At 36.0% G+C, this 26,213-nt stretch overlaps 4 protein-coding genes across 4 annotated transcripts; 3 read left to right on the forward strand and 1 right to left on the reverse strand.

Moving 5' to 3' along the window:
• Nucleotides 1-1,396: 1,396 nt before the first annotated feature.
• Nucleotides 1,397-26,183, forward strand: LOC140671487 (probable G-protein coupled receptor Mth-like 3). Its single transcript, XM_072902820.1, has 6 exons — nt 1,397-2,522; nt 2,737-2,815; nt 4,146-4,321; nt 4,470-4,635; nt 22,069-22,196; nt 25,528-26,183. The coding sequence occupies exons 1-6, from the start codon at nt 2,468-2,470 to the stop codon at nt 25,581-25,583; spliced, it is 660 nt and encodes a 219-aa protein (XP_072758921.1). The 5' UTR covers nt 1,397-2,467; the 3' UTR covers nt 25,584-26,183.
• LOC140671485 (uncharacterized) lies at nt 6,658-8,359 on the forward strand. The gene has a single exon (XM_072902818.1). It carries the CDS (start codon nt 7,191-7,193, stop codon nt 8,331-8,333), a length of 1,143 nt encoding a protein of 380 aa, XP_072758919.1. The 5' UTR covers nt 6,658-7,190; the 3' UTR covers nt 8,334-8,359.
• LOC140671486 (uncharacterized) lies at nt 9,820-11,096 on the forward strand. The gene has a single exon (XM_072902819.1). It carries the CDS (start codon nt 10,131-10,133, stop codon nt 10,950-10,952), a length of 822 nt encoding a protein of 273 aa, XP_072758920.1. The 5' UTR covers nt 9,820-10,130; the 3' UTR covers nt 10,953-11,096.
• LOC140671301 (uncharacterized) lies at nt 12,736-14,257 on the reverse strand. Its single transcript, XM_072902558.1, has 2 exons — nt 14,195-14,257; nt 12,736-14,092 (listed from the first exon to the last, which is right to left on the reverse strand). Exons 1-2 carry the CDS (start codon nt 14,255-14,257, stop codon nt 12,983-12,985), a joined length of 1,173 nt encoding a protein of 390 aa, XP_072758659.1. The 3' UTR covers nt 12,736-12,982.
• Nucleotides 26,184-26,213: the final 30 nt, after the last annotated feature.

A 26,213-nucleotide genomic window follows, 5' to 3' on the forward strand; every position in this document is an offset into this window, starting at 1 on the left:
TTTGACATTTAAATTTATCTTTAAAATATTTTCTAAGAATAAATTTCAATGTAGTTCTCTTTGTTACGTCCAGACTTGGGAAGGATGAGTTAAAAGAAATGGTGTAACAGTCAGCTCTCGAAATTCTACGGGTCAGGATGTAGGTTTCGAGTCAAACGATTTATCAGATCCAAAAACAAGTCAATGATAATGAATATCGCTATTACTTGTTATTTCGGACATTCGTCGAAAGGTCCTTTTTGGTAAAGGAAATTAATCCTTATTACGCGGGACCAAGTGCGATCCTTCGACCGATAGAGGGGTTAGAAGTCACTGAGAGAATTGAGTTTTAATATTATATAAATTTATTCATAGTTTGAAAATATATTACATCAAATCATTGGTTAGTTTGATTATATAAATATGTGTATGTATGTGTATGTAATTAAATTATAATTATTCTCTAATTTGTGTTCGCGTGAGTACGTGTGTTCTTCCAAAAAACGCCCCTTTATATGATTTTTGGAGCAAGATTATCCCTCATGTGATTCTAAGTCATATTATTTTCTATGCTCTCTGCTGATAGTTCTATCGGTTCCAATTGGAAACTCTTCTAACGTTGTCAGGAACCCGTTTCCTGTTTTTTGGTGTTTCCGGTGCATTTGGAAATAATATGAAAGAGGATGTGATTCATGATTTTGTGAGAGGACTTGGTATTAAGTGTGTTATGATAATTTCCCAATAGATAGGTGTCGTACTGCCCTTTTTCCGTTTTTTTATAATAACAAGTTGTTATCGCGCGTTTGATTGAGACAGTATGCCCTAGTGAATGTCGTAGTTTAGAAGGTTAGTGTTAAAATTCCGTGGAAGAAAGAAATGTGCAGTCGAGACGACGTAATAGTTTTATGTAAATAATTAAAAACCGGTTTTCTGCATAATACTTCATTGTCGACTTCTATCTTAACAGACTAACTACCAGTATAAAATAAAGGAAGAGGTAAATTTTTTATATTTGTATGTGACTTTAATTGTCTTTAATAATAAATAAATTCAAGACCTATTCTAGATAAATTATAAAAATTAATTTTTTGATTGTATCATTGTATCTTTAATAAAAATCGAGAAATCTTTATTATTTAATAAATTTGGCTTGCTTCTTATAGATTTTATACATAATATTTTCAACAATGTAATAAATCTTAATTGAAACATTAACTTTCTAAACATGTTTTACGATATTTTTGCTAAATTAATTCGCCTAATATTTGTAAAAATTTACTAATAGAATTTTTTAAAGCATCCAATATATGACTTCTTATAGGTAGATTGCTTCTTTATCATCATTGACAATTGGTCGACCACGGCAGTCTCTTTCTATTCATCGCGCGAACATGTGCATTTTTCGCCATACGTTTGTGAACATTGATTTCGTTGTTTCTTGGGAAAAGGGCATCGTCGCAATCAAATCATCATAGACAAACAACATCCGTATTCTTATTTTTGCAATTTATTATTGCAACCGTTAGACATTACATTAAAAAATTGCTGTTAAGAATCCAATTAATTTTATAAATAATTGACAATGTACGATAAAAGTTTCAAATTTTGGTGTTGTGCACTTCTGTTTTTCGCTTTATGTACGAAATCTCTGCAGAATTTTACAATTGACAACAAGCAGGACGACAGTACGATGGTGAGATACAAACTTGACGTGAATTCTACTGAAAAAAATGACAAGGAAACGGTTTTCGATCAACACAATTTGCGCAAAAATTTTTCCGTGGAATATGTGAAATATCATGAGAAACATAATCAAATGCCGAGGGGGCTTCAAGCAAATTTTACAAAAGTCGACAACAATAAAAATGATAATAAAAATTACATAGTTCCATATGGAAAGTGCAATAATATTACTTGCATTCGTCTTTGTTGCCCTCTCGGTGATCGCTATAAATTTTTTCGCAATTGCATTCCTGGAGGACCTGAATATGTTTTCTCAGATTCATATAATTTTTGGAGCGATACGATGCAGACTGAATATAAAAAAATAGACGAAGTGTTTCAACTGATTGTTCAAGATCCATGCCCAAACCGTAATGAAATATTAAGTCTCACACTTAATGAAGATGCTTTTACGTATTTCGAATACATTTTCTTCGAGAACGGCACTTTATATCTTCCTTACTTTGACCAATTCGTCGAATCGACATCTTATTGTCTAGCATTTTCAAATCATGATCAGGTTGATGCGGTTATCTGCTCGAAGACTTTAACAGAAGCTGTCAACGAAGAACAGAATTATCTGATAAAGGTCATTATGCCGTTAATGAATGCAACAGAAATTTTGTACTGGAATTGCACTGTAGTGTCTATGCTGTGTATGTTGATAATATTTTTGATATATTACATACTGCCACTTCAGAATATACATAGTTTCATGCTGCGTAGATACAGCAGTATAATATTTATCTACTAAATTGGTAGCATAATGTTCCATTCAATCGAGGACTTAAATCTGATGTATTCCATCTGTGTTGCAACCGGTACGGTATAGCTGAATCATTTAATAATGCAATGTATACATTTGATTAATTTGTGTATACTTTTCTGTTTTACTCTATACTTTTCTATAAATTTTTTAATGAAAAGTTAAGATTTTATTGATATACAGAAATGTAATTTGTCAATTATCATTTATGTTAAAGTATATTTTCTAAAATAATGTTTATTTCAAATCATTGTTGTTTATGGTTGCAGCTTTAATCAGCTATTTCAGCTCTTTAGCCAGTTACTTCTGGTTAAGTGTAATGAGTTTCGATATGTGGTGGACATTTAGGTAAATATATCCATTATTATTTTCATATTATACATTATTTTTTAATTAAATTAGATATAAGATTAAAATTCATAATATACAATCAAACTCGACAGATTAAGATATTCATTTGTGATATGTGTAAACGTATATCTTCAGATTGTATCTATGACTAATTATTTATAAACTTAAAGTAAACTATTATAATATTTTGAATATATATAAAAAATATTTAATTGTATAATATTTTAAATATATATAAAATATATTTTATCGTGTCGTGTGTATGTAAAAGTAAATATGTTTTTAATTAAGATTCTTAAAAATCTGTCTTATGTAATTATGTGTTGTGTATAAAAGGTTAATAAGCATATTAGGGCAACTCTTTTTTTAACGTTCACATGATGTTAAGGTCATGACTCTGAATAACGTTCGAAAGACTTTCGCCGTTGCTCGTTGCTTATTAAAAAAATATTATTAATTAAAAAACAATTATTAAGTACGATTATCTGAATTTGTCAAAGCATGAAGTTTATATCAGTTATATGAGTAAATGTAATTTAAATACTTAAGGGGGAACGTATGGCCGAGAGTGAGGCTTCATTTCTCCATCCTGCATCCCTATTTTATAAAAAACTTATCAAACCTAACCCATTTTTTAGAAATGAAAAAAATTGAAAATTTAACTTCCTCAGAATGGGTTAAGTTAAATTAATTTTTACGGGATAAGAATAGATAGGAAAAGACGTAGCCCCTCCTTCATACATTTGATTTATCACACATAAATAAATAACTGTATTAAAATTCGCTTTTATTGAATGTGTATGATGTAAAAGAAATTATGGTCTAATTGAGAAACTTTATTTTTTAATAAATAACAATTTTTTAATAAACAACAATTTTCTGAAAGTTACTCAAAGTTACGAAGTTGTGACAAAATATGTCAAAATCAAAATTTTTTGAAAGAGATTTTAATATATCCAAATTTAGCTTTGTGTCATATTTATATATTGAAATTATTGTTTTATAAAAAGCTATGCAGTATAGTAGTTTTTATAATATCAATCAGCACACATACACACAAACAAATACACATACACAACATACATACATACACACGACACGATAAAATATATTTTATATATATTTAAAATATTATACAATTAAATATTTTTTATATATATTCAAAATATTATAATAGTTTACTTTAAGTTTATAAATAATTAGTCATAGATACCATCTGAATGCATACGTAAATACTAAAGTAAACATATTTACTTTAATGTACATTTGCATCTCTATTTTTTTATTTGTAACTAGCTAAATGTAAAGTGTAAACTGCGCTTTGTAGAGATTTTCAATCGTTACAAAAAAATGTGAAACGACAAGACAGAAGAAAGTTATTATATTCTATTATTGCTTGGGGAGGTCCCTTCATTCTCACTATTATCTGCATCATCATGAAAATTGCTCCCAGCGTGCCTAAAAGCATTCAACCGAGATTTGATGTCATGTGTTGGTTTTATTGTAAGTTTATATTAATGTTAACATAATTTACTGACAATATATTTAATTATGATTAACATATTTGAAAATTTATTTTTAAAGTAAAAATATGTTTTGTTTATATTTGCAATATATTATATAATTGGAGAAGATTTATTTTTTATTTCAGATGGTGTGGCGGATCAATTGTACAATTATGGGCCAAAAATTATTTGTTCTATTATTAGCATTTCCTTATCTATTCATACAGCAATAAATATCATGGGCTATGAGAAGGAAACAACTCGTTGTCTTAAAAATTCAGAGAGCCGATGTTATAATGAAAACAAAAAATGGTTCGTACGAAAACAACTCTATATTGATTTCTCTACTTGCGGCAATAGGCTTTCACATTTATCCAAATTTTTCGTAGAAACAGATCACTGTTTAATCGCGCGCACATTTTTTTAATGGTATCTGTTGGTTTTGAAATTATTTGATAAACAATCAAAATCAATATTAGTAGATAATATAAGAGAGATCTAATCCAGGGATATGAGGGGGGTGAGGTAAGCGGGGGGGACGAGGCGAGGTACCTCGCCCCCCCCGCACTGACGGGGGGGGGGAGTCCCCCTCAATCGCGGGGGGAAGGGGCAAATGTCCCCCTAGACTGAGGGGGAAGGGGGAGGTACCAAATGCCCCACCCCCCAGATTAAGGGGGGAGGGTGGTACCAAACATCCCCTGATTGAGAGGGGGATGGGGGGGGGGGCGGGGGGGCATACATATGGTTCCGCACGTGGAGGGAGTGTCCTCTCCGAAAGACTGCGGAGGTCTGACGGTGAGAGAGAGGAATGTCAACTGTTATAGATAAAATAATCACCCCACTCTGTTTATTCATAATGTATATTTGCAATAATAGACGTTCGCAAGGCGGTAGAGGGAGACGGTGCGATAGCGTTCGCAAGGCGGTAGAGGGAGACGGTGCGATAGCGTTCGCAACGTGGTAGAGGGAGACGGTGCGATAGACGTCCGCAACGTGGTAGAGGGAGACGGTGCGATAGACGTTCGCAACGCGGTAGAGGGAGACGGTGTGATAGACGTCCGCAACGTGGTAGAGGGAGACGGTGCGATAGACGTTCGCAACGCGGTAGAGGGAGACGGTGCGATAGCGTTCGCAACGCGTTAGAGGGAGACGGTGCGATAGCGTTCGCAACGCGTTAGAGGGATACGGTGCGATAGCGTTCGCAACGCATTAGAGTTCTTCTTAGAGCGTATAGGAAAAAACTAACCACGCACCACGCGCATTTATCTCAAATATATACACGAGATCCCATATCTCATCTCTCTCTAAATAGAGTATCTCTTTTTAAATAGACTATGCATATGATCCTATGAGAGGTAAACGTCTTTGTTTGACTGAGACTAAGAGAGCGCGAGGAGGAGGAGGAGGAGGCGTAGAATAAAATAGTGTGAAGAGAAACATTAATGTTAATAATAATTTTTTATTTTTTATTTGTTACAAGTATCATAAAGTATATCATTTATAGCACACGCCAACAATTCGCAATCTACGAGTGATCCGCTATCGAACGCGTCACTCTCGCGAATTGCTTTCACAGCATCATTTACATCAGTAATATTGTTTCGTTGCAAGACGTTACAAAATTGTTTAAATTTTTCATTCACGAAATGTGTATTTTGACACAACCATGAATGCATATGATCGATGCAATCTTCAAAATCGAATAAATGTAATAATGTTTGAGGTTGCATATACAAAGACTTATTAGATAATGTTAATTTAATAATTCTCGATCCGTTTAATGCGATCATTTGGATAGATAGATCACAGATCCATAATGGTTGACTTTCAGACGATTGTACATGTCGTTCAATGTCTGCACGTTTCTGCATCAATGAGTGCCAGAGTACGATAGGCAATACTAATCGATTACCTCGGTTGTCACCAAGTATCAATTCGACATACGACATAGCTCCAACGCTTATTCCAATCTCCAAATATTTGTAAGATGTCGGGGTTAAGATATACCTTTTTCCAAGTATGCAAACCGCACGACGAGATGAAACGCTATATAAAATATTAAAATATATTAAAAAATAATATTTAGAAAATAATTTTTAGGAAATAATATTTAGAAAATAATTGAAACTTACATGTTCTTTGATTGAATTTCACCGTTCTCAATCGGAATGTAAAAATTCATCTTGCTGGTTTCTTTTGTGGAGCACATTTTTTTTTTAGCACAACCTTATGCACGGACAACTGATGCGATACTAAACTATTGAAAGTACTGCGATCAATTTGTAATATCGCAAAACGTCATGAGGAGGGGAGTATTTGTGACGTAATTTTGCAAGCGCCAATGTAAGGCTGCTAGAAATTATTAAAAATCGCGTCTCCACGTGCTTTCTCGAGCGCCGTGTGTGGCCGCCGTATGATTGAAATCTAATCAAATGTATACGACGATTGAAATATTCGGTTACAAATGTATACGCCAAAGCGTGAGATAAAATTTTTGGCTAAATGATAACATAAACAGACCGTCGACGGTACGGATGTTTGCGCTAAAGAATAACGCGCCGACAGTACGAATGTTTGCGCTAAAGAATAACGTGTCGCATAGTGGGTGGGCATTATCATGTATATTTAATTTGATTATAAATAATAAATATAATCCTATGCGTAGAGGATGTCATATTATATTCCATTACCACGAAATATGCGTGAGATAAAGAGACGTGATAATATAGAAATGACGGATGTTTATACGAAAGAATAATGTTTTCGCAACGTGAAAAGAATATAACGATTAGATATAAATCAGAACAGAGAGTCACATCTCGCCATTATTGTCGAAGCTTGCACGAGTGTACCTTATATGTAAAAAAATGGAGCAGGTTTTAACGCATCAATCCACCTTGATAAATTCGGTGGAGGAGTACTTTGCATGGGAGGTGCGATGCGATGATTATATCAAGTCGTTGGAAGAGCAGAGTCGAATTAAACGACCGCGAATATCGATCGGATATCGACAATTGTTGATCGCAAAGATCGCGCGACTCGAAGGACTGAAAAATGCTTTGCGCAAACGTTTCGTACACGCGGGTGCCGGACACAGCGCGCATCAAGCTGCACTATTTTGGCGAGAAATTGATACAGCGTTCGAGAACCGTATATCGACTGGTGCGATAATCAATAGCAATTATATCGAACCTCGCCAGTTTCTCGAAGACGCGAGTGATATCGTGCTTGAACATGTGCGAGACGCTATCGAAACACACTGCAGTGTGAAAGTGAATACTATGTTTAACGGTAAGTTTGTGACGGGTGAAAAGCACGACGATAAAAGTGTAAGTACAAAAAACTGTGAACTATTTCGTACATCTGATTTACGCGAATGGTACGAGCAACGTGTTATCGAGCCCACTTTAGCATCTCTCGAAGAATTTCAAGAACGTGATAGTGGGTGGGCATTATCGCGTATACTTAATTTGACTGTAAATATAAATAAATATAATCCTATGCGTGCGGGATGTCATATTATATTACCGCGAAAGATAATGATGAAGCGAGCGGTAGTTAACGTGCGATCCAAAGACAATGCATGTTTCGCATGGGCAGTGACTGCTGCTATGTATCCCGCTGAAAGAAGGGTTGAACGAGAATTATCGTACCCGCGTTACACGGATGTGCTAAATCTTCGAGACATTGAGTTTCCAGTGACTCTTAATCAAATTAAAAAGTTTGAAATTAACAACAATATTTCAATCAATGTGTACACCATCGAAAACGAAAATATTGTTCCTATTCGTATTTCGGAGCAAAAGAGGGACAAGCACGCCAATTTGCTCTACATTCAAGATGCGCAAGATATCGGACATTTCGCGTGGATCAAGAATTTATCGCGACTCGTGAGTTCGCAACTCAATAAACACAATGGACAAAAATATATCTGCGATCGGTATGTATATTTAATATTATTGATTTTTTTTCAAAATAAATATATAATTATTATTTCTATTTTTTTATAAATGTTAATATATATATATATATATATATAATTATTATTTCTTTTTTATAGATGTCTACATTATTTTTATTCGAATGAGAAACTACAGTCACATACTGTAGACTGCGGGAAGATGAATGACTGCGCTATTCGATTACCGAGCGATAAAGATAAGTGGCTCGCTTTTAACAACTATAACAGGAAGGAGCAGGTTCCTTTCGTCGTGTATGCCGACCTGGAATGTGTTTTGAGAAAGACGGACAAAGAAGAAGAAGCAGAAAAAAATGTATACCAGCATCATCAAGTGTTTAGTATCGCTTATTATGTACATTGCTCGTACGATAATTCGTTGTCCGCGTATCATTCTCGTCGCGAAGCCAATTGCGTCGCATGGTTTGCTGAAGAATTAAAAAATTTAGCAACGAGCGTGAAAACAATTTTATCTACAAATCTTCCCATGATAAATTTGACGCGTGAAGAATTGGAAAAGTTTAACAGCGCTACTCAATGTCACATATGTGAGAAACCATTAGTGGAAGACGATACGCGCGTACACGATCATTGCCACCTCACTGGGCGGTACAGAGGTCCCGCGCATTCAAATTGCAATCTAAATTATAAGGAATCCTTTTATATTCCAATTATTTTCCACAATTTATCCGGTTACGATTCACATTTTATAATCGAGGAAATAGCTACAGCGTTCGAAGGAAGAATCGATCTACTTCCGATAACTAAAGAAAAATACGTTTCATTTACGAAAGATGTTAAACTTACGGAAGACAATTCGCGAAATCACATTAAATTACGTTTCATCGATTCTTTTAAATTTCTCACAACAAGTCTCAACAAATTAGCATCTTTTCTCAGTAAAGATAAATTAAAAATTTTACAATCTGAATATCAAAATTTGCGGGTAGAAGACTTTGATCTGTTAACGCGAAAAGGTGTCTTTCCGTACGAATATATCGATTGTGTAGATAAATTGCACGATACATGTTTACCTCCGCGCGAATTATTTTACAGTTCCTTGACCGATGACACAGTATCCGAGAGCGATTACGCGCACGCCGAGACTGTTTGGAACCGATTCTCCATTAGAACGCTAGGCGAATATAGCGATCTATATTTAAAAATCGATGTCTTGTTATTAGGCGATGTTTTTGAAAATTTTCGTGACAATTGTATCAAGAGTTACGGGCTCGACCCTGCGCATTATTATACTCTGCCCGGATACACGTGGGATGCCATGTTGAAGCATACAAATATTAAGTTTGAATTGCTCACTGACATCGATATGGTAATGTTTATAGAACGAGGTATACGCGGTGGTTTGAGTCAATGTTCCAACAGATACGCGCATGCTAATAACAAGTACATGCAGTCATACGACCCATTGAAACCGTCATCGTATCTAATGTATTTCGATATAAATAATTTATACGGATGGGCAATGTGTCAACATTTGCCTTACGCTAGTTTTCAATGGGTCGACAATATATGCAATTTTGATCTATCATCGATCGCGGCCGATTCGCCTACAGGCTATATCCTCGAAGTCGATCTCGAGTACCCGCAACATCTTCACGACGCGCATACTGACTTACCGTTTTGTCCGACGCGTGACAAACCACCCGACAAGAGAGAGAACAAGTTGCTCGCGACCTTATACGATAAGAAACGATACGTAATACACTACCGCAATCTGCAGCAATGTACGCGACACGGTCTTCGCGTTACAAAAATTCATCGCATATTACAATTCGCGCAATCTCCATGGTTACGTACATATATTGAATTAAACACACAATTTAGAACAATGGCGAAAAATGATTTTGAAAAGAATTTATACAAATTAATGAATAATGCAGTTTTCGGCAAAACGATGGAAAATGTGCGCAATCGCGTAGATGTAAAACTTATAACAAAATGGGACGATAGGTACGGCGCAGAGGCAATGATCGCGAAACCAAATTTTCATAGCAGGAGCGTTTTTTCGGAAAATTTAATCGCTGTGGAATTGCGTAGACTCGAGGTGAATTTTTACAAACCAATCTATGTAGGTATGTGTATACTTGATGTATCCAAGATGTGTTTGTACGATTTTCATCACGATTACATGATTCCAACGTATAAAGAAAAATGTAAAGTCATGTACACCGACACGGATAGTCTCATATATCACATTGAGTGCGAAGACGTGTACGAGAATATGAAGCGCGACATCGGCAAGTTCGACACGAGCGACTATGCGATAGACAATGCGTACGGTATACCGCTCGTGAATAAAAAGGTACCGGGTCTGATGAAGGATGAAAACAACGGTATGATAATGACAGAATTTGTCGGGCTTAGAGCAAAAATGTATGCGCTAAAAATAGATGGTAAAAAGGATACGAAAAAGGTAAAAGGTGTCAAGAATAGCGTCGTCGCGAAAACGATAACATTTGACGATTACATGCAGTGTTTGAACGAAGGAATTGAAATGACGCGACAGCAATCGAGTATAAGATCAAAAATGCATAAAGTATATACCATGCGGCAGAAAAAAATTGCTCTAAGTCCACACGATGATAAACGGTATATAATACCTAAAAGTATCGATACGCTACCATGGGGGCATTACAGAATACCGTTGTAAAAAAGAAAAAAAGTGTATATATTTGAATATTATATATATTTATATATGTAAACTTTATATAATATTTGTTATATTTTTACAATACATTATTTTTATGTATCCAAGAATTCCGTGAACTATCGAATCCCAACCATTTCACAAAAACTTCATCCCCTCTCTTCTTCAATATCTTTTCCACAAGATATATATCGGGATTAGCAACGCGTTGCAGTTCGTATTCGTAAAATCCACCGGCAACGGGATTTCCGCGCGAATCTTTTAATATATATGTCACGGGATTAGTTTTCTGTATCTTAACAATTTCAAACACTTCGGTGGTCCAATTTGGTGTGTAGCCTTTTTCGAATAAAGTCTTGAATTTACTCACGCGCACCGAATCGCCTATTTTAAATTTCGCCGGCGCCGCAATCTTTACGTTGCTGTACACCGTATGTAAAAGTTTCTCCGCGACGGCTGGAGTAACATCGACAGGTCTCATACCGATAGTGCGATGTTTTTGCGTGTTGTACTCTTCAACGAGTCTCGATAGTTCGTCGATCCACTTGTAGTTTCCATTGAGCGTAAACATTTTCCACATTTTATTCTTCAAAGTACGATTGAAGCGTTCCACGATCGAGGCTTTCATGACGGAATATGTCGAATAATGATTAATATCGTGTTTCTTCATGAGGTTTTGTACATTTGCATTGTAAAATTCTTTTCCTTGATCGGTTTGAAAATTTTTCGGGCATCTCGCATCATCTCGAATTATCTCTGCAATCGCATCGGCCGTCTCGTTTCCACCTTTACTCTTGAGCGGTACGACCCACGCATACTTGCTCAACACATCGATAACAGTGAGTATGTAATTGTATCCCTTGTTGACTCGAGCATACGGACGCATCTCGACGATGTCGGCTTGCCACAGATCATCGTATCCCCGCACTATGACGTGTCTTCGGGGAAAATTTTTTCTCGCTGGCGCGTGCAGCTCGTTTACCAACTGCCGTCTCTCCAAACTATGTTGATTCTTTGCTTTGCCAGTTTTTCTCGATGGTTGTTTGTTGTTTGCTTTTTTATCACTCATTTTTCGTTTATCGTCCTTTAAGAGCCGTTCTTTAAGTTCCGTTTTTTCTATGTTTTTTTTATTTTTTCACGTTTTCTGATCCGTTCTTAATCCGTTCTTGCGTTGTTCACCGCCGTCCTTCACCCATTCGAAAATCGTTCTTGATCCGTTCGCAGCCTTTTTCACAGTCGTTTTTGACTCGTTCGTAGCCGCTTTTGACCCGTTCGTAGCCTCGTTCACAGACGTCTTTCGAACGATCGTAGGAGTTCTTGAGTTGTTTGTAACCTTGAGTGTAGCCGTGAAGAACGTGTTCGTAGCCTCGTTCACAGCCCTGTTTGAGATGTTGATAGCCTCGTTCGAGGCTGTTGTTGTTGTTGTTGTTGTTGTTGTTGTTGCTGCTGCTGCTGCTGCTGCTAGGTCGTTCACTACCACTGCCACTCATTGTAGTTAGATAGCAGTTCGGTAATTCTTCGTAGCGGTTCGATAATTGTTCGCAGCCGTTCGATAATCCTTCGTAGCTGTTCGATAGCCGTTTGATAGCCGCTCCTAACCCGTTCACTGATGCTCATTCGGGTTGATAGCCGTCTCTGAGTTAGCGTTAGCCGCGCGTTGAAGATTGTTTAGCGCAATCTGTAATGCTCGCACGTCCTTCTCAAGCGAAGTAAGCTTCTCGTCTGATTGTTTCTGTCGATTCATTAATCTTTTAACGCAAGACTGCACGTACAATTTGTTGACGGCATCGGTGTCAGCCTCAGGTTGCGCTACACGACGAATCTTACGCGACCTCGCATCGAAGTCTGTAACGACGCGACACAGAGCGTTTTCGTGCACATAACTTTTTACCAATCTATCCCAAGAGCCGTTTGTACCGGTTGCATCATTTCTTGAATCGAATAAGCCAAATTTGTTGATAGGCATTTTTTTCCGACGCTTCGTAAAGTGTCACGCGACGCTGATCGACTGATTAGTTTTGTCGATACATCATTCAATTTATAATAAGACCATCTTCGCGAAGTTCTTCGATAATCGACATGATTTCATTGTCGTGAGCATTGTTACCGGCTCGACGCGAAGCATCCAGTAATCGCAGACGATCTACCAACTCGTTTGGATCGTTCCAATGCACGTAGTCGATCTTATTGTCGTTTAGAGTCATAGCGCGCGGTAGTATACCCTTTCCAGCTTTTCTGCTAGACAATAACGGCGCAATTACATTTTTATACTTATATCCTTTAGTCCCTAATACTGGATTATGTGCTTTGTTCCCACGTTTATGCGCATTCGTCGCTAATAATATACTTTTATATTTAAGCAAATCATCTTCGGTGTATATTTCATCGTCGGGGATTTTTTTGAAAATTAATTCATAGAGACCAGGCGTTCCCGTATATTTTACTTCATTGATAATTATATTATCATTTTTGTCTACGTCAAAATGTTTATCACCGAGCATTATTCCATCGTTAGAAAACTTAATGCCGTACACATAATCCATAGCTTTATCTTTATCTCGATTCATAACAGTTAATATATATTTTTGTCCGAGTGGACCTAAATGCTCTCGAAATATGTTTACACCTGCGGACGTTTGCAATTCACGTTGTACCGTTGTAACCAACGAATCGGGTGTGGTTTCAAAAATTTCGTCGACGGGTGGTTGCTCGTACGATAATTGACGCGGTTGCGCAATTTCTATCTGAGTAGATGTGTCCGGTATCGTTCGTCTTTGATTAGGTGTAGAAGTTATCGGCAAATCATTTAATGAGACGTTTAATCGTTTTTGCTTTGAGCTCAAATCATTATATGAGATTCTTGGTCGTTTTTTAACTTTAATAATTTTCTTTTCCACATGGTCTTTTTCGAGTATATCGAACGGCTCGATTTTCGATACGTCAGATTCTACATCGATGGTATTTTGAACAAGCTGTTTTAGAGGCTCGCTAATCGGTTTAAACTGTTTCTCCAACGCTACATCTTCCTCAATTTTACCAGTTTTTAACGCGCGATATTTTTTGCGAATTGACTCGCTCGTCTGTACAATTTTTCGCGCAATCTTTTCACGATCACTCATGTTTTTTTTTATGTAGACGTTGCTCTGTCAATGTTTCGATAGCAACTGATCATTTTACGGTACCGCAAATTCATTAAAACCTCTTCTGTAACGTCCATTGTTCATTGAACTGTCTTTGTCAATTACTAGAAATCCATGCTTGTGCTGCCAACATTTTTGGCATAACGCGCTAAAATCATCGTACGACATGTCAGTATTTACATGATCGTTGTACACATGTCGCAAGTTTGTACCGTCTTGTTTAAATAAAATCAACAGATTAGCATTGTCGCGTATAAGATGCTTGGGTATCTTGGCATACGTTTGACAGAGATAGAAACAATCGACGCTTGAGTGTCGACCCATTGAGAAGTACTCTCTTATCGTATCTTGCTTGTCGCATGCCACGTCATCGAAGATAAAAACCGAATTCGGAAGCGCCTCTCTCGATGAAATGACATCGCTGTTATTAGAGAACGTAAAGTAACCAATTTCATCTATCGATGATAGTAAATTTTCCAAATATTGATATTTTGGTTGTTGAAGCGATTTTGAATATATGTATAAATTTTCAAAGCGTATGCCGTTTGGACTTTCTATCAAGCTTATCAACAAGTTAGTTTTACAAGTTAGTTTTACCGCAATTCGAAGGGCCGCAAATGAGACCGCGTATTGTATTCGGTAACATTTTTCCATGTTTGTGTATTTCTTTTTCAGGCATTAGTCTATTGTCAAAATTTGTTACTTTAATTATCGTTGGTTGTAGCACGAATCGCATGACTTGTCTAATCAGACTTAACGATACTTTATGAGGAGGAGGAGGGTGAGGAGAGCCTATTTATAGATGCGCATCAAATCGAAACCGCTCAGTATCAAACATGTTTCTTTCACTGTCGGATGACTGTGATATTCTCAACCTTACCTCAGAACAGTTGCAATATATACCGAAGATTATTTTATTGAAACAGTTTGGTCGTTACGTGGAACGTCTGTGGGACAAACTTCCGGAATATATAAAGGCTGATTCGGAGGTTCAGACCTATCGTCGCTGTTTCGAACATTACAATCGACCGTGGCAACGAACGCACATTGACGGTCCAGCGCCGATGATAAAAGATTGTTACGAATGTCAGCGAAAACCGTAAGAGGCTGTGGTCTGTTGAATCGCGCAATAAACGCACTCCCTATCGAATTACATATTCCTGGATATCAGTTTTGCGGACCGGGAACTCGTTTACAAGAACGATTGGTTAGAGGCGATCGAGGCATCAACCCATTGGACGTCGCGTGTCGCGAACACGATTTAGCTTACTCGCGAAGCAACAACCTCGACGAACGACACGTAGCGGATAGTATACTAGCTGCGAGGGCGCGAGAACGTATTACCGCGAAAGATTCGAATTTTGGCGAAAGAGCAGCCGCCACGGCCGTTTGGACGGTCATGAAAGCAAAGACGAAAATGGGTATGGGGATGAAAAAGTCGTCGACGAAGAAAAAGATTACGAAAAAACGAATACTTCCGGTAGCGAAACGCGGAGGCGTATTACCGATTCTACCAGTGTTGGGTGCTCTCGGATCTCTGATTGGTGGAGCGGCTGGTGTAGCGAAGATGGTAAACGACGGAAAATCTACGCAACGTCAGTTTCAAGAGATGCTACGTCACAATCGCGCCATGGAAGGTCGCGGATTGTATCTCGCGCCATACAAATACGGACGAGGAATCTCAATGAGAAAGAAGAAGAAAAAAAAAACGTCAAAGAGACACTAAAAATGCCAGAGGGTGCAACTACCAACGTACAACTGCTGCAACTAGCAAAACGTATGCGCATTCCGTATTTTAGAGGCGTTTTTATGCGTGACTCATTACCGATCGGTGGTGTATATCGAAACGAGAGCGGTATCATAAATTTGGATAACGCTAAAGGCTCGGGTACTCACTGGGTAGCGTATGCAAAGAGAGGGAATCGCGCTATATATTTTGACAGTTTTGGCAATCTTCGCCCGCCGAATGAATTGATACGATATTTAAATGTGTCAAAAATAGATTATAATCATACATCCTATCAAACTTATAATCAAAGCATCTGCGGACAATTGTGCTTGCAGTTTCTCCGAACGGTCGATGCATGTGAATTTAAATAAAAAATATATATTAAACATATATATCGCTATGTATCTTCTTTATAAAATCCTATCCTTCTTCCTGTATATTATATAATAATAATAATAATAATAATATGTTACATTGATATATTTTTTAATCGAAAATGTATAGTTTATTGGAAATGTGTCAAGAATACTTTTAATATCTTAATAAGTTACGTTTATATTTCTTTTACTGCAACCTTTTCCTTTGCTCTCTCTCTCTCTCTCCTTTCCTTACACATCATACTCTCCTTGTGCTACGTCTATAGCGCTGCCCTTTTCCCACCATTATGCTCTCCTTGTCCTACGTCTATAGCGCTTTCCTTCTTACACCACGTCGTACTCTCCTTGTCATACGCTCTATTGTGCTTGCAGTTTTTCCGAGCGGTCGATGCACGCGAATTTAAAGACATACATTCCGCTATTTAATTTAGTATTCGTTAAACAGTTTGGTCAACATGTCTATGACATTCACGCTGACTGGGAAGAGCAGCGTTCTCGCGGCAAATTACTCGCCCACCGTAGATTTAAGCGATGGTGAATACGAACTCGGTCTAGTGGATTTTGAGAGTTATCACACGATATCGAACGTGAATTCCTCGAATAATAAATTTTACTTTGGCAAAGACGATGCGGAAATTACGATTCCCGAGGGATCGTACGAGCTGCAAGCGATACATGAATTTTTGAAAAAAACAATTTCACGAAAACGTTCGCAACACGCAGTTCGTGATGGTGATAAAAAACAAACTGACGACGATGACTTCGAGGCTGGAGAATGGCCGATAGTGCTCCGCGCTAATTACAATACGATGCGGAGCGAGATCAAATGCGCCTACAGAATAAATTTTAGCAAGCCTAACAACATTGGATCGCTGCTAGGATTCTCGAACCGTATACTGCAGCCGCGAAAATGGTACGAGTCGGACGTGCCGATTAACATTATCAACGTGAACATTATCCGCGTCGAATGTAATGTCACCGCGGGTGCGTACAACAACGGTAAACTCGTTCATACGATACATGAATTTTCACCGAGGGTACCACCAGGATATAAGATATCGGAAACACCGGCGCACATCATTTACCTACCGATCATCGTACGGAGCATTACGGATTTAACGTTACGCGTTGTCGATCAGGAAGGACGATTACTCGATTTTCGAGGAGAAGAGATCACCATTAGAGTGCATGTACGACGGCGACAAAATTAGCGTGTGATGCTCGTGCTGAACGGATCGAAAGACGTGAGAGACAACACAATTTTTACGACGCCCGTGACGACAACAACAACAACAACATCGAGATTTGCTAATACGCAATCATCTTGCGCTAAGAAAAAGAAATTGAACGCATCAAACGTTGCGTTTTTACAATCTTTGGGATTCGCGGTGCGAAACATTTGAACGATGACTGATATTCTCAACATCGCGGACGAACCGATCTTTGACGATCGCATCGTCAAGATTGAGACTCACGCATACAACCCATTCGCCAACACAACGTTCGGACACAGTGACGAGATAAGAATACCCATACAACAACAGGATCTGTATACATTACCGTACGAGAGTTTCTTATACATCGAGGGAGAATTGAAGATAAACAATCCAACTGACGGATCTAATGTGGTACTGCAAAATAATTGCGTAGCATTCATGTTTGACGAGATTCGATACGAACTCAATGGCGTGGAGATTGATCGCAACAGAAACGTGGGAATAACGAGTATGCTCAAAAACTATGTAACAATATCATCCGATAAAAGCGTGATTATGAGAAATGCTGGCTGGAGTGATCCAACTACTGTAAATGGACATTTTAATTTTTGCGTACCGCTCTACATGTTATTGGGATTTTGCGAGGATTACAGACGCATAGTAATTAACGCTCGTCACGAGTTGATCTTAATACGATCGCGCAATGACAACAATTGTCTGGTTGGAGCTTCGGTGGTGGAGCCTGTGATCAACATATTCAAGATACAATGGCGAATGCCACATGTGCTGTTGAGTGAAATTAAGAAGTTGTCTATGCTGCGCGCTCTGGAAAGCGGACGCTACCTCAGCATGGGTTTTCGCTCGTGGGATCTGTACGAGTTTCCGCTGTTGCAGCGTACAACCAAGCATTCGTGGGCCATTAAGACCGCGACTCAGCTGGAGAAACCACGATACGTTATCTTTGCTCTGCAGACAGGTCGGAAGAATGTTATGCTCGAGGATATGAGTAAATTCGACGACTGCAAATTAACAAACGTGAAACTTTATCTGAACTCGGAATGTTATCCGTACGACGATATGAATCTGGATTTCGATAAAAACAGATGGTCGATTCTATACGACACGTACGCGCGTTTCTGCAAAAACTATTACGGATACGAGTACCTCGAACCGAGCCTCACCGTCTCACTGTTTCTACTTTACGGTCCGTTTGTAATCATCGATTGTTCTCGACAAAACGAATCGGTGAAAAATGCTACCGTAGACGTAAGAATAGAATTTGATTGTAAAGAAAATGTGCCGGCAAACACTACCGCTTATTGTCTCATTTTGCATGATCGCGTTGTCGAATACAATCCTCTAACGAACGTAGTACGTAAAATTACATGAATCAACACTAGCAGGAACGCTCGTCTTATCAGCCAGCCAACCAACCAACGTTCGATTCTTCTGTAAACGAAATTGGAGAATCGCATACCGGATCATATAACATAAAAACTTGCGATACTCGATGATTAATGTCAGTCGTTCGTCGTCGTAGTTCTCGCTAATATCTCTTCATTATGGTTGTGCCAACGTTTGTGGATCTTCAAGGATTTATTATCGATAAAAAATTTATCGTGAAAGAAATTGCGATTTTGACGAAAGGATCTGTACTCTCTCATTATATTTTTACGAGTCTTACACCATTCCGTTTGCTCACGAGGTCTGAGAGATCTCAGGTTGCATGGTTGGTTGGAAAACATCACAATCTGCAATGGGAAGATGGAAACGTTCCATACTACATGGCTAAACGTTTAATCACTGAGGCTGTGACGTTGAAAGATACATCTTCTCGAGTGTATGTCAAAGGACATGAAAAACGAGAATGGTTGGCGAATTTACTGGAAGACGATGCGAGAATCGGTCTTATTATCGAGACATTGGATAACGACTATGACGACGTTCCTGCTTTAGATAAATTAGATGCTACTCTGCGTTGCGATAGACATGTACGAAATTGCGCTTTACAAAATGTATTTAAAATATTCAATTGGTGGTCGAATCATCATCATCATGAAGGTTCAATCAACCCATATTTACATTAAAAAACTATAGTTCAAGTATTATTTTCTTTATTCTGTAATTAAATTTTTTTAATTTTAAATAAATTTGGAATTTTTATACATTTATATATTTCTTTTACTTGTCACCTTCTTTCCTTACCATCATGCTCTCTCCTTTCCTTACACATCATACTCTCCTTGTCCTACGTCTATAGCGCTGTCCTTTTCTCACCATGCGCGCTCTCCTTCCTCTCTATTCTTTCTCTCACCATGCACGCTATTCTTTTCTCTCGCACCCATATCTCCTTTTCCTACCATCGTGCTCTCCTTGTCATACACATACACCACATCGTACTATAGAACGCCTGATTATATTTATTATTTACATTTATAGTCAAATATACATGATAATGCCCACCCACTGTGCGGCACGTTATTCTTTAGCGCAAACATCCGTACCGTCAACGGTCTGTTTATGTTATCATTTAGCCAAAAATTTTATCTCACGCTTTGGCGTAATAACATTTAACATTATAAAAAAAAAAACTTAACATGCTAAAATTATCTTTTTTCTCGCGTACGCGTTAGACTCCGTCTTATCGCGCCTCCGCTATCCTCCTTCCTCTCTATTCTTTCTCTCGCTATCCTTCTTCATCTCTATTCTTTTCTCTCGCACTCATATCTCCTTTTCCTACCATCATGCTCTCCTTTTCTTACCATCATACCCTCCTTTTCCTATCATCATGCACTCCCTTGTCATACACATACAGCGCTTTCCTTCTCACACCACGTCATACTCTCCTTGTCCTACGCTATATAGAACGCCTATCGCACCGTATCCCTCTAACGCGTTGCGAACGTCTATCGCACCGTCTCCCTCTACCACGTTGCGGACGTCTATCGCACCGTCTCCCTCTACCGCGTTGCGGACGTCTATCGCACCGTCTCCCTCTACCACGTTGCGAACGCTATCGCACCGTCTCCCTCTACCACGTTGCGAACGCTATCGCACCGTCTCCCTCTACCGCCTTGCGAACGCTATCGCACCGTCTCCCTCTACCGCCTTGCGAACGTCTATTATTGCAAATATACATTATGAATAAACAGAGTGGGGTGATTATTTTATCTATAACAGTTGACATTCCTCTCTCTCACCGTCAGACCTCCGCAGTCTTTCGGAGAGGACACTCCCTCCACGTGCGGAACCATATGTATGCCCCCCCTCCCCCTCCCCCATCCCCCTCTCAATCAGGGGATGTTTGGTACCACCCTCCCCCCTTAATCTGGGGGGTGGGGCATTTGGTCCCTCCCCCTTCCCCCTCAGTCTAGGGGGACATTTGCCCCTTCCCCCCGCGATTGAGGGGGACTCCCCCCCCCCCCCCGTCAGTGCGGGGGGGGGCGAGGTACCTCGCCTCGTCCCCCCCGCTTACCTCACCCCCCTCATATCCCTGGATTAGATCTCTCTTATATTATCTACTAATATTTATATGTATTAATATTTTTATTGTTAATATAAAAATTACTTTCATTGAAATTTTTTCCTAAAAAGGTTGACTAAAATTGTTTCTTCTTTTTTGCGATACTGATTGGTTGTTGTCAAGCGTTTGCGTTATGACTTGTTTTACTCGTGTCGTCTGCAACTGTCAAATTATACAAATGTCGACAGTTTGTAATGATTAAATAAGTAGAAAGGTTAATAATTATTATAATTATTTATGTGTAATAAATTGAAAATTTAACTTCCTCAGAATGGGTTAAGTTAAATTAATTTTTACGGGATGAGAATAGATAGGAAAAGACGTAGCCCCTCCTTCAACGTTTGATTTATTACACATAAATATTTAATTATAATTATTATTAAAGGTTTTAGAAAAAACCAAGTTAAAGAACGAGAAAAAAAAGTAAAGAATAAATTAAAAAGAGATATATGTATATACGTATATCATACATGTATACACCGTAAAAAATAAAATGTTAATTTTAACATTTTTTGGACGTCCTAGAAAATTCACACTAAATTTTAAGTTAAAATAACTCATTTAATGTGTGTTACTTATTGACAAATTAGAAATGTTAAGTAATTTACGCAAAACTTTACATTTATTTGTGTTATTGTGGTTTTAAGTGTGATGTAAAAATAACATACAGATTAATTAAAAAGTTCATAAAAAAGTGGAAAACTTGTAAGAAATGTTGATAAAACATTTTATAGTTCGTGATTACTCAAAGATTTATTTTAACTTTTCTTAGAATGTTAAATTGATTTTTAAACATATTGATTTCAAACGATTGTTAATAATGTATTAAAAAGACTCAAAAGAATATTCCATTTATAAGAGACGTACACAAAGTGTTAATTTATGAAATTGACATTAATGTAACGCATGAAAATGTTATAAAAATAATAGCATATCAACTGCATGTTAATTTTATATTGAAGTTGTAATCAAAACGTGATAACGCAAGAAAATTTTAACATATGAACGCCCCATTTTTTACTGTGTATGTATATTTACTTACATAAATCATTAGAATATCATATAAACGTAATATTAATAATCACCTATATCATAATTTTAAAATATATAAAAGTTCTTATATTTATTTGCAGGGCCAAGCTGTATCTAAGACTGTTTATAATGTTGTTTGTCATAATAGCCATAGAATGGATTATATTTACAGCCTGGCAATTTTGGCTGCATAAGAATTTTAATTTACCAAGGGTTTTCACTGAATTTAGTATGTATATATTGGAAACCTGTAAAGATATCGGTGTTTTCATCATATTTGTGTGTAGGAAAACAATTATGCAATCGCTGTTAAAACATTTCTGTCAAAATCGCCGAAATGTTTTCAAAAATGTCATACGCAGGAGATGTTACAATCTTGAAGATGTACATCATTGTGCCAAACACAATAATTTTATGGAAAAATATCGACAAAGCGAAATGGCGGACAAAGAATTTAACTAATAAGATCAATTTTATATACAAGATGTTCCAAACTTACCGCATTATCTGATAAATCAGATTTGTGAAATTATTTAGAGACAAAAATCTATATATTTAAATTTCATGACTAGTAGTCTTTGAACAACGTTTAAAGCTGACCATTCGGAGAGTTGAAAACATTGAAATTATTAAAATTACATTATAAATTCTTAATATACCATGTATTTTATTTGTAAAATATTAATTATTTTGATAAAGCGCGTGAGTTTCCAACAATTCGATTAGTCATTTTTAAACGCTTCTCATTTAAAAATTACTGTAAAATTTGTTAGTAGTGATGGGCAGTCTCGACTTGACTTTCAGAAAATTGATCATTTTCTTCCAAAATTTCATTTATATCTACAAAGCGAAAGGATGGACAAAGACTTTAGCCATTGAGATAAATTTTATATAAAATGTTCTGAACCTATCGCATCACTTAATAATAAGATTTGTGAAGTTGTTTAAAAATAAAAATCTTAATATTTAAAGTTTGTGACTACAGTAGTCTTTGAATGACATTTAAAGCAGTACAATTGGATGGTTAAAAATTATTGAAAATATTAAACTACGCGCGCGTTATAAATTTTCAACATGTAATTAAATTTTAGCATGTATTTTATAAAATGTAATTTTGATCGAGTTTTCAACAATTCAATTAGTCATCTTTAAAACCTTCTTATTCAGAAATTACTGTAGAATCTGTTATTAGTGTAGATGCTGGTAAGTTTAAGACTTTTTAAGTTTAGTAAATTTTTTTTAGGCATTCAATTCTTATATCTAATTTGATACATGTATCATAATGTAAATATATATATACATATATATATATATATATATATATATATATCTTGCCTATCTTTCTTTTTAATCTTAATCTGGAAACAATTAAACAAAATTTTATTCTAATTTGAAATGTAATGTCAACTGTTTTATATCATAAATATGAAGAAAAATCAACATAATTTTTCTGATGTTATTTAATAATACAATATTAATATTAGAAACTTTGATATTGAGCAGAATTAAAATTTAAATTCTATTTATAATAAAAATTTACAAAATACCTCTGCAAACATTGTACAAATGCAAATTTAAAATAAGCAAGTTTATGACAAGAAATGTTTCGACATATACATATAGGCAACTACAGTCGATCAGTCGAGTTTTCATATTGTGTGTCTGCGCGTCACCGAGATGTCACAATAATTTAGCTGATTGATTTATGTACTTTCGATTCTTACATAATTCTTTCGATGACGGCATTTAAGTTCTGAATTCATTTACTAAAGAAATCTTGGAGAAACATTGGGGTGATTAACAGTAAAAATTAATTATCGCTTGATTTTAAAGCGTCTATCCTACCAGAATATGTAATTGTCTGTTGCATATGCAAATTGCAACCTTGTTTTATATCATCTATAATTCATTAGTATGTCATCTATAATTTATTAGTATTTATACACTAAAATATATTACATAGAATTATTTATTTCACGTCTAACTGTTTGCTTATAATTTTAATTTTTCACACTAATGAGAGTCAGACAAGGACAGTAACATTTGATATTTGCGTATATCTGTTATTTTTGTACAATCCTTTATTGTGTTTAGCTAATGATTAAATTTTTAAATCTACGTTAGTTCTTGAGCTCCTTTTCAGTTAATTAATTTCGGAACCGTATTTTTATATTAATCTTGACATATTATCAGAAAATCATTATCCTGAGTAACTGTTAATAACTTTTATCTATCGATTATTGTTTAATAAATTTATTAATAAATTTAATAAATTATTGTTTAAAAAATTTACCTATAATTAAAAAATTTATTTTAAAAAACAATTAAAATCTAATATAGATATAACAAATTTTTAATATTAATCTTATTTAATACATACATACACATACATATACATATATATATATAAAATTTTTATATAAAATTAACTAAAAACTTCAAATCTTTTACTTAACACTTTTGCTTTTGTTATCTTTATATTTTGCAACTTCATTTGTATTTTTATAAGTAAATTAAAATTATAAGTTCAGAATATTTGAAACTACAGTCTTGATATTTAAATCTATCCTTGAAATATTTTCTAAGAATAATTTTAAATGTAGTCCCCTTTATGTAAATATATAAAAACCGGTTTTGCATAATACTTCATTATCGATTTCTATCTTAACAGGCTAACTATCAGTATAAAATAAAGGAAAAAGTAAACTTTGTTTATGTATATTTGTATGTAATTTTAATTGTTTTTAATAATAAATAAATTGTAGACCTATTCTAGATAAATTTTAAAAATAAATTTTTTGATTGTATTATTGTATCTTTAATAAAAATCGAAAAATCTTTAATATTTAATAAATTTGTCTTGCTTGTTACAGATTTTACATAATATTTTCAAAAATGTAATAAATCTTAATTGAAACATTAACTTTTCAAACATCTTTTACGCTTTGGCTAAATTGTTTCGCCTAATATTTGTAGAAATTTACTAATAAAATTTTTTAAACATCCTATTTATGACTTCTTAGAAGGTAGATTGCTTCTTTATCATCATTGACCATTCGCCGACCACGGCAGTCTCTTCTTGTTCATCGCGCGAATATGTGTGTTCTTTGCCACTTCTACTGATCGTACATTTGCAAGCATTGATTTCTTCTTTTTTTCAGAAAAGAGCATGGTTGTCGCAATCAAATCATCTCAATCAGACAAACAACATGCATATTCTCATTTCCGCAATTCAGTATTGCACCCGTTAGACATTATATTAAAAAATTTCTGTCTAAATACCAAATTAATTTCGCAAATTATTGACAATGTACGATAAAAGTTTTGGACTTTGGTATTGTGCACTTTTGTTCTTTGCTTCATCTACAATATCTCTGCAGAATTTTACAATTGACAGCGAACAGCTAAACATTTTGATGGTGAAAAATGAGCTTTTGCTTTACGCAAATTCTACTGAAAAAAAAAGACAACGAGACGGTCTTCAATCAATACAATTTTCACAAAGATTTCACCATAGATTACAAAAATGTTCAGGATGTGTTCCGTATTAATTCCAGAAGTAACGGTCGCAAAGATAGTGATTGGATTCAGAATGAGTTTCCCGTGCATTATGTGAAATATCATGAGAACCGTAATCAAATGAAAAGGGAGCGACGAGAGAACTTTACAAAGATCGACAACAATAGTCACTCGAATAATGAAAATGACAATGAGACTGACATCGTTCCATACGAGACATGTGATAATATTGCTCGCATTCGCCTTTGTTGTTTTTTCGGTTATCGCTATGAAATCTTCCACAATTGTACATTAACTGGAGAATCTGAATATAATTTCACAGATGTATATAACTTCTGGAGCGAATCGATGCAGACTGAATGTAAGAAAGATGATGAAATTATTTTTCAAATGATTTTTAAAGATGCGTGCGCAGACCATACTGAAACCGGAATTGTATTTATTAGTCTTGTAGAGAATTATGAGTACAATATAAACAAATTTATTTTTTTCCCGAATGGCACTTTATATCTTTCGTACTTTAACGAATTCGTCGAATTAACATCCTATTGTCTGGCATTTTTTAAGAATCCTGATCGGGTTTATGCGATTGTCTGCTCGAAAATTATAACAGAAACCACTCTAAATGAAGTGGATTATTTGAAGAAAGTCATTAAACCGTTATTGGATTTAGCAGATGTTGTGTATTGGATTATGAATATAGTGTCCATGCTATGTATGCTGGCAT

The sequence above is a fragment of the Anoplolepis gracilipes genome, chromosome 11 (genome assembly GCF_047496725.1).
Source record: "Anoplolepis gracilipes chromosome 11, ASM4749672v1, whole genome shotgun sequence".
Lineage (NCBI taxonomy): Eukaryota > Metazoa > Arthropoda > Insecta > Hymenoptera > Formicidae > Anoplolepis > Anoplolepis gracilipes.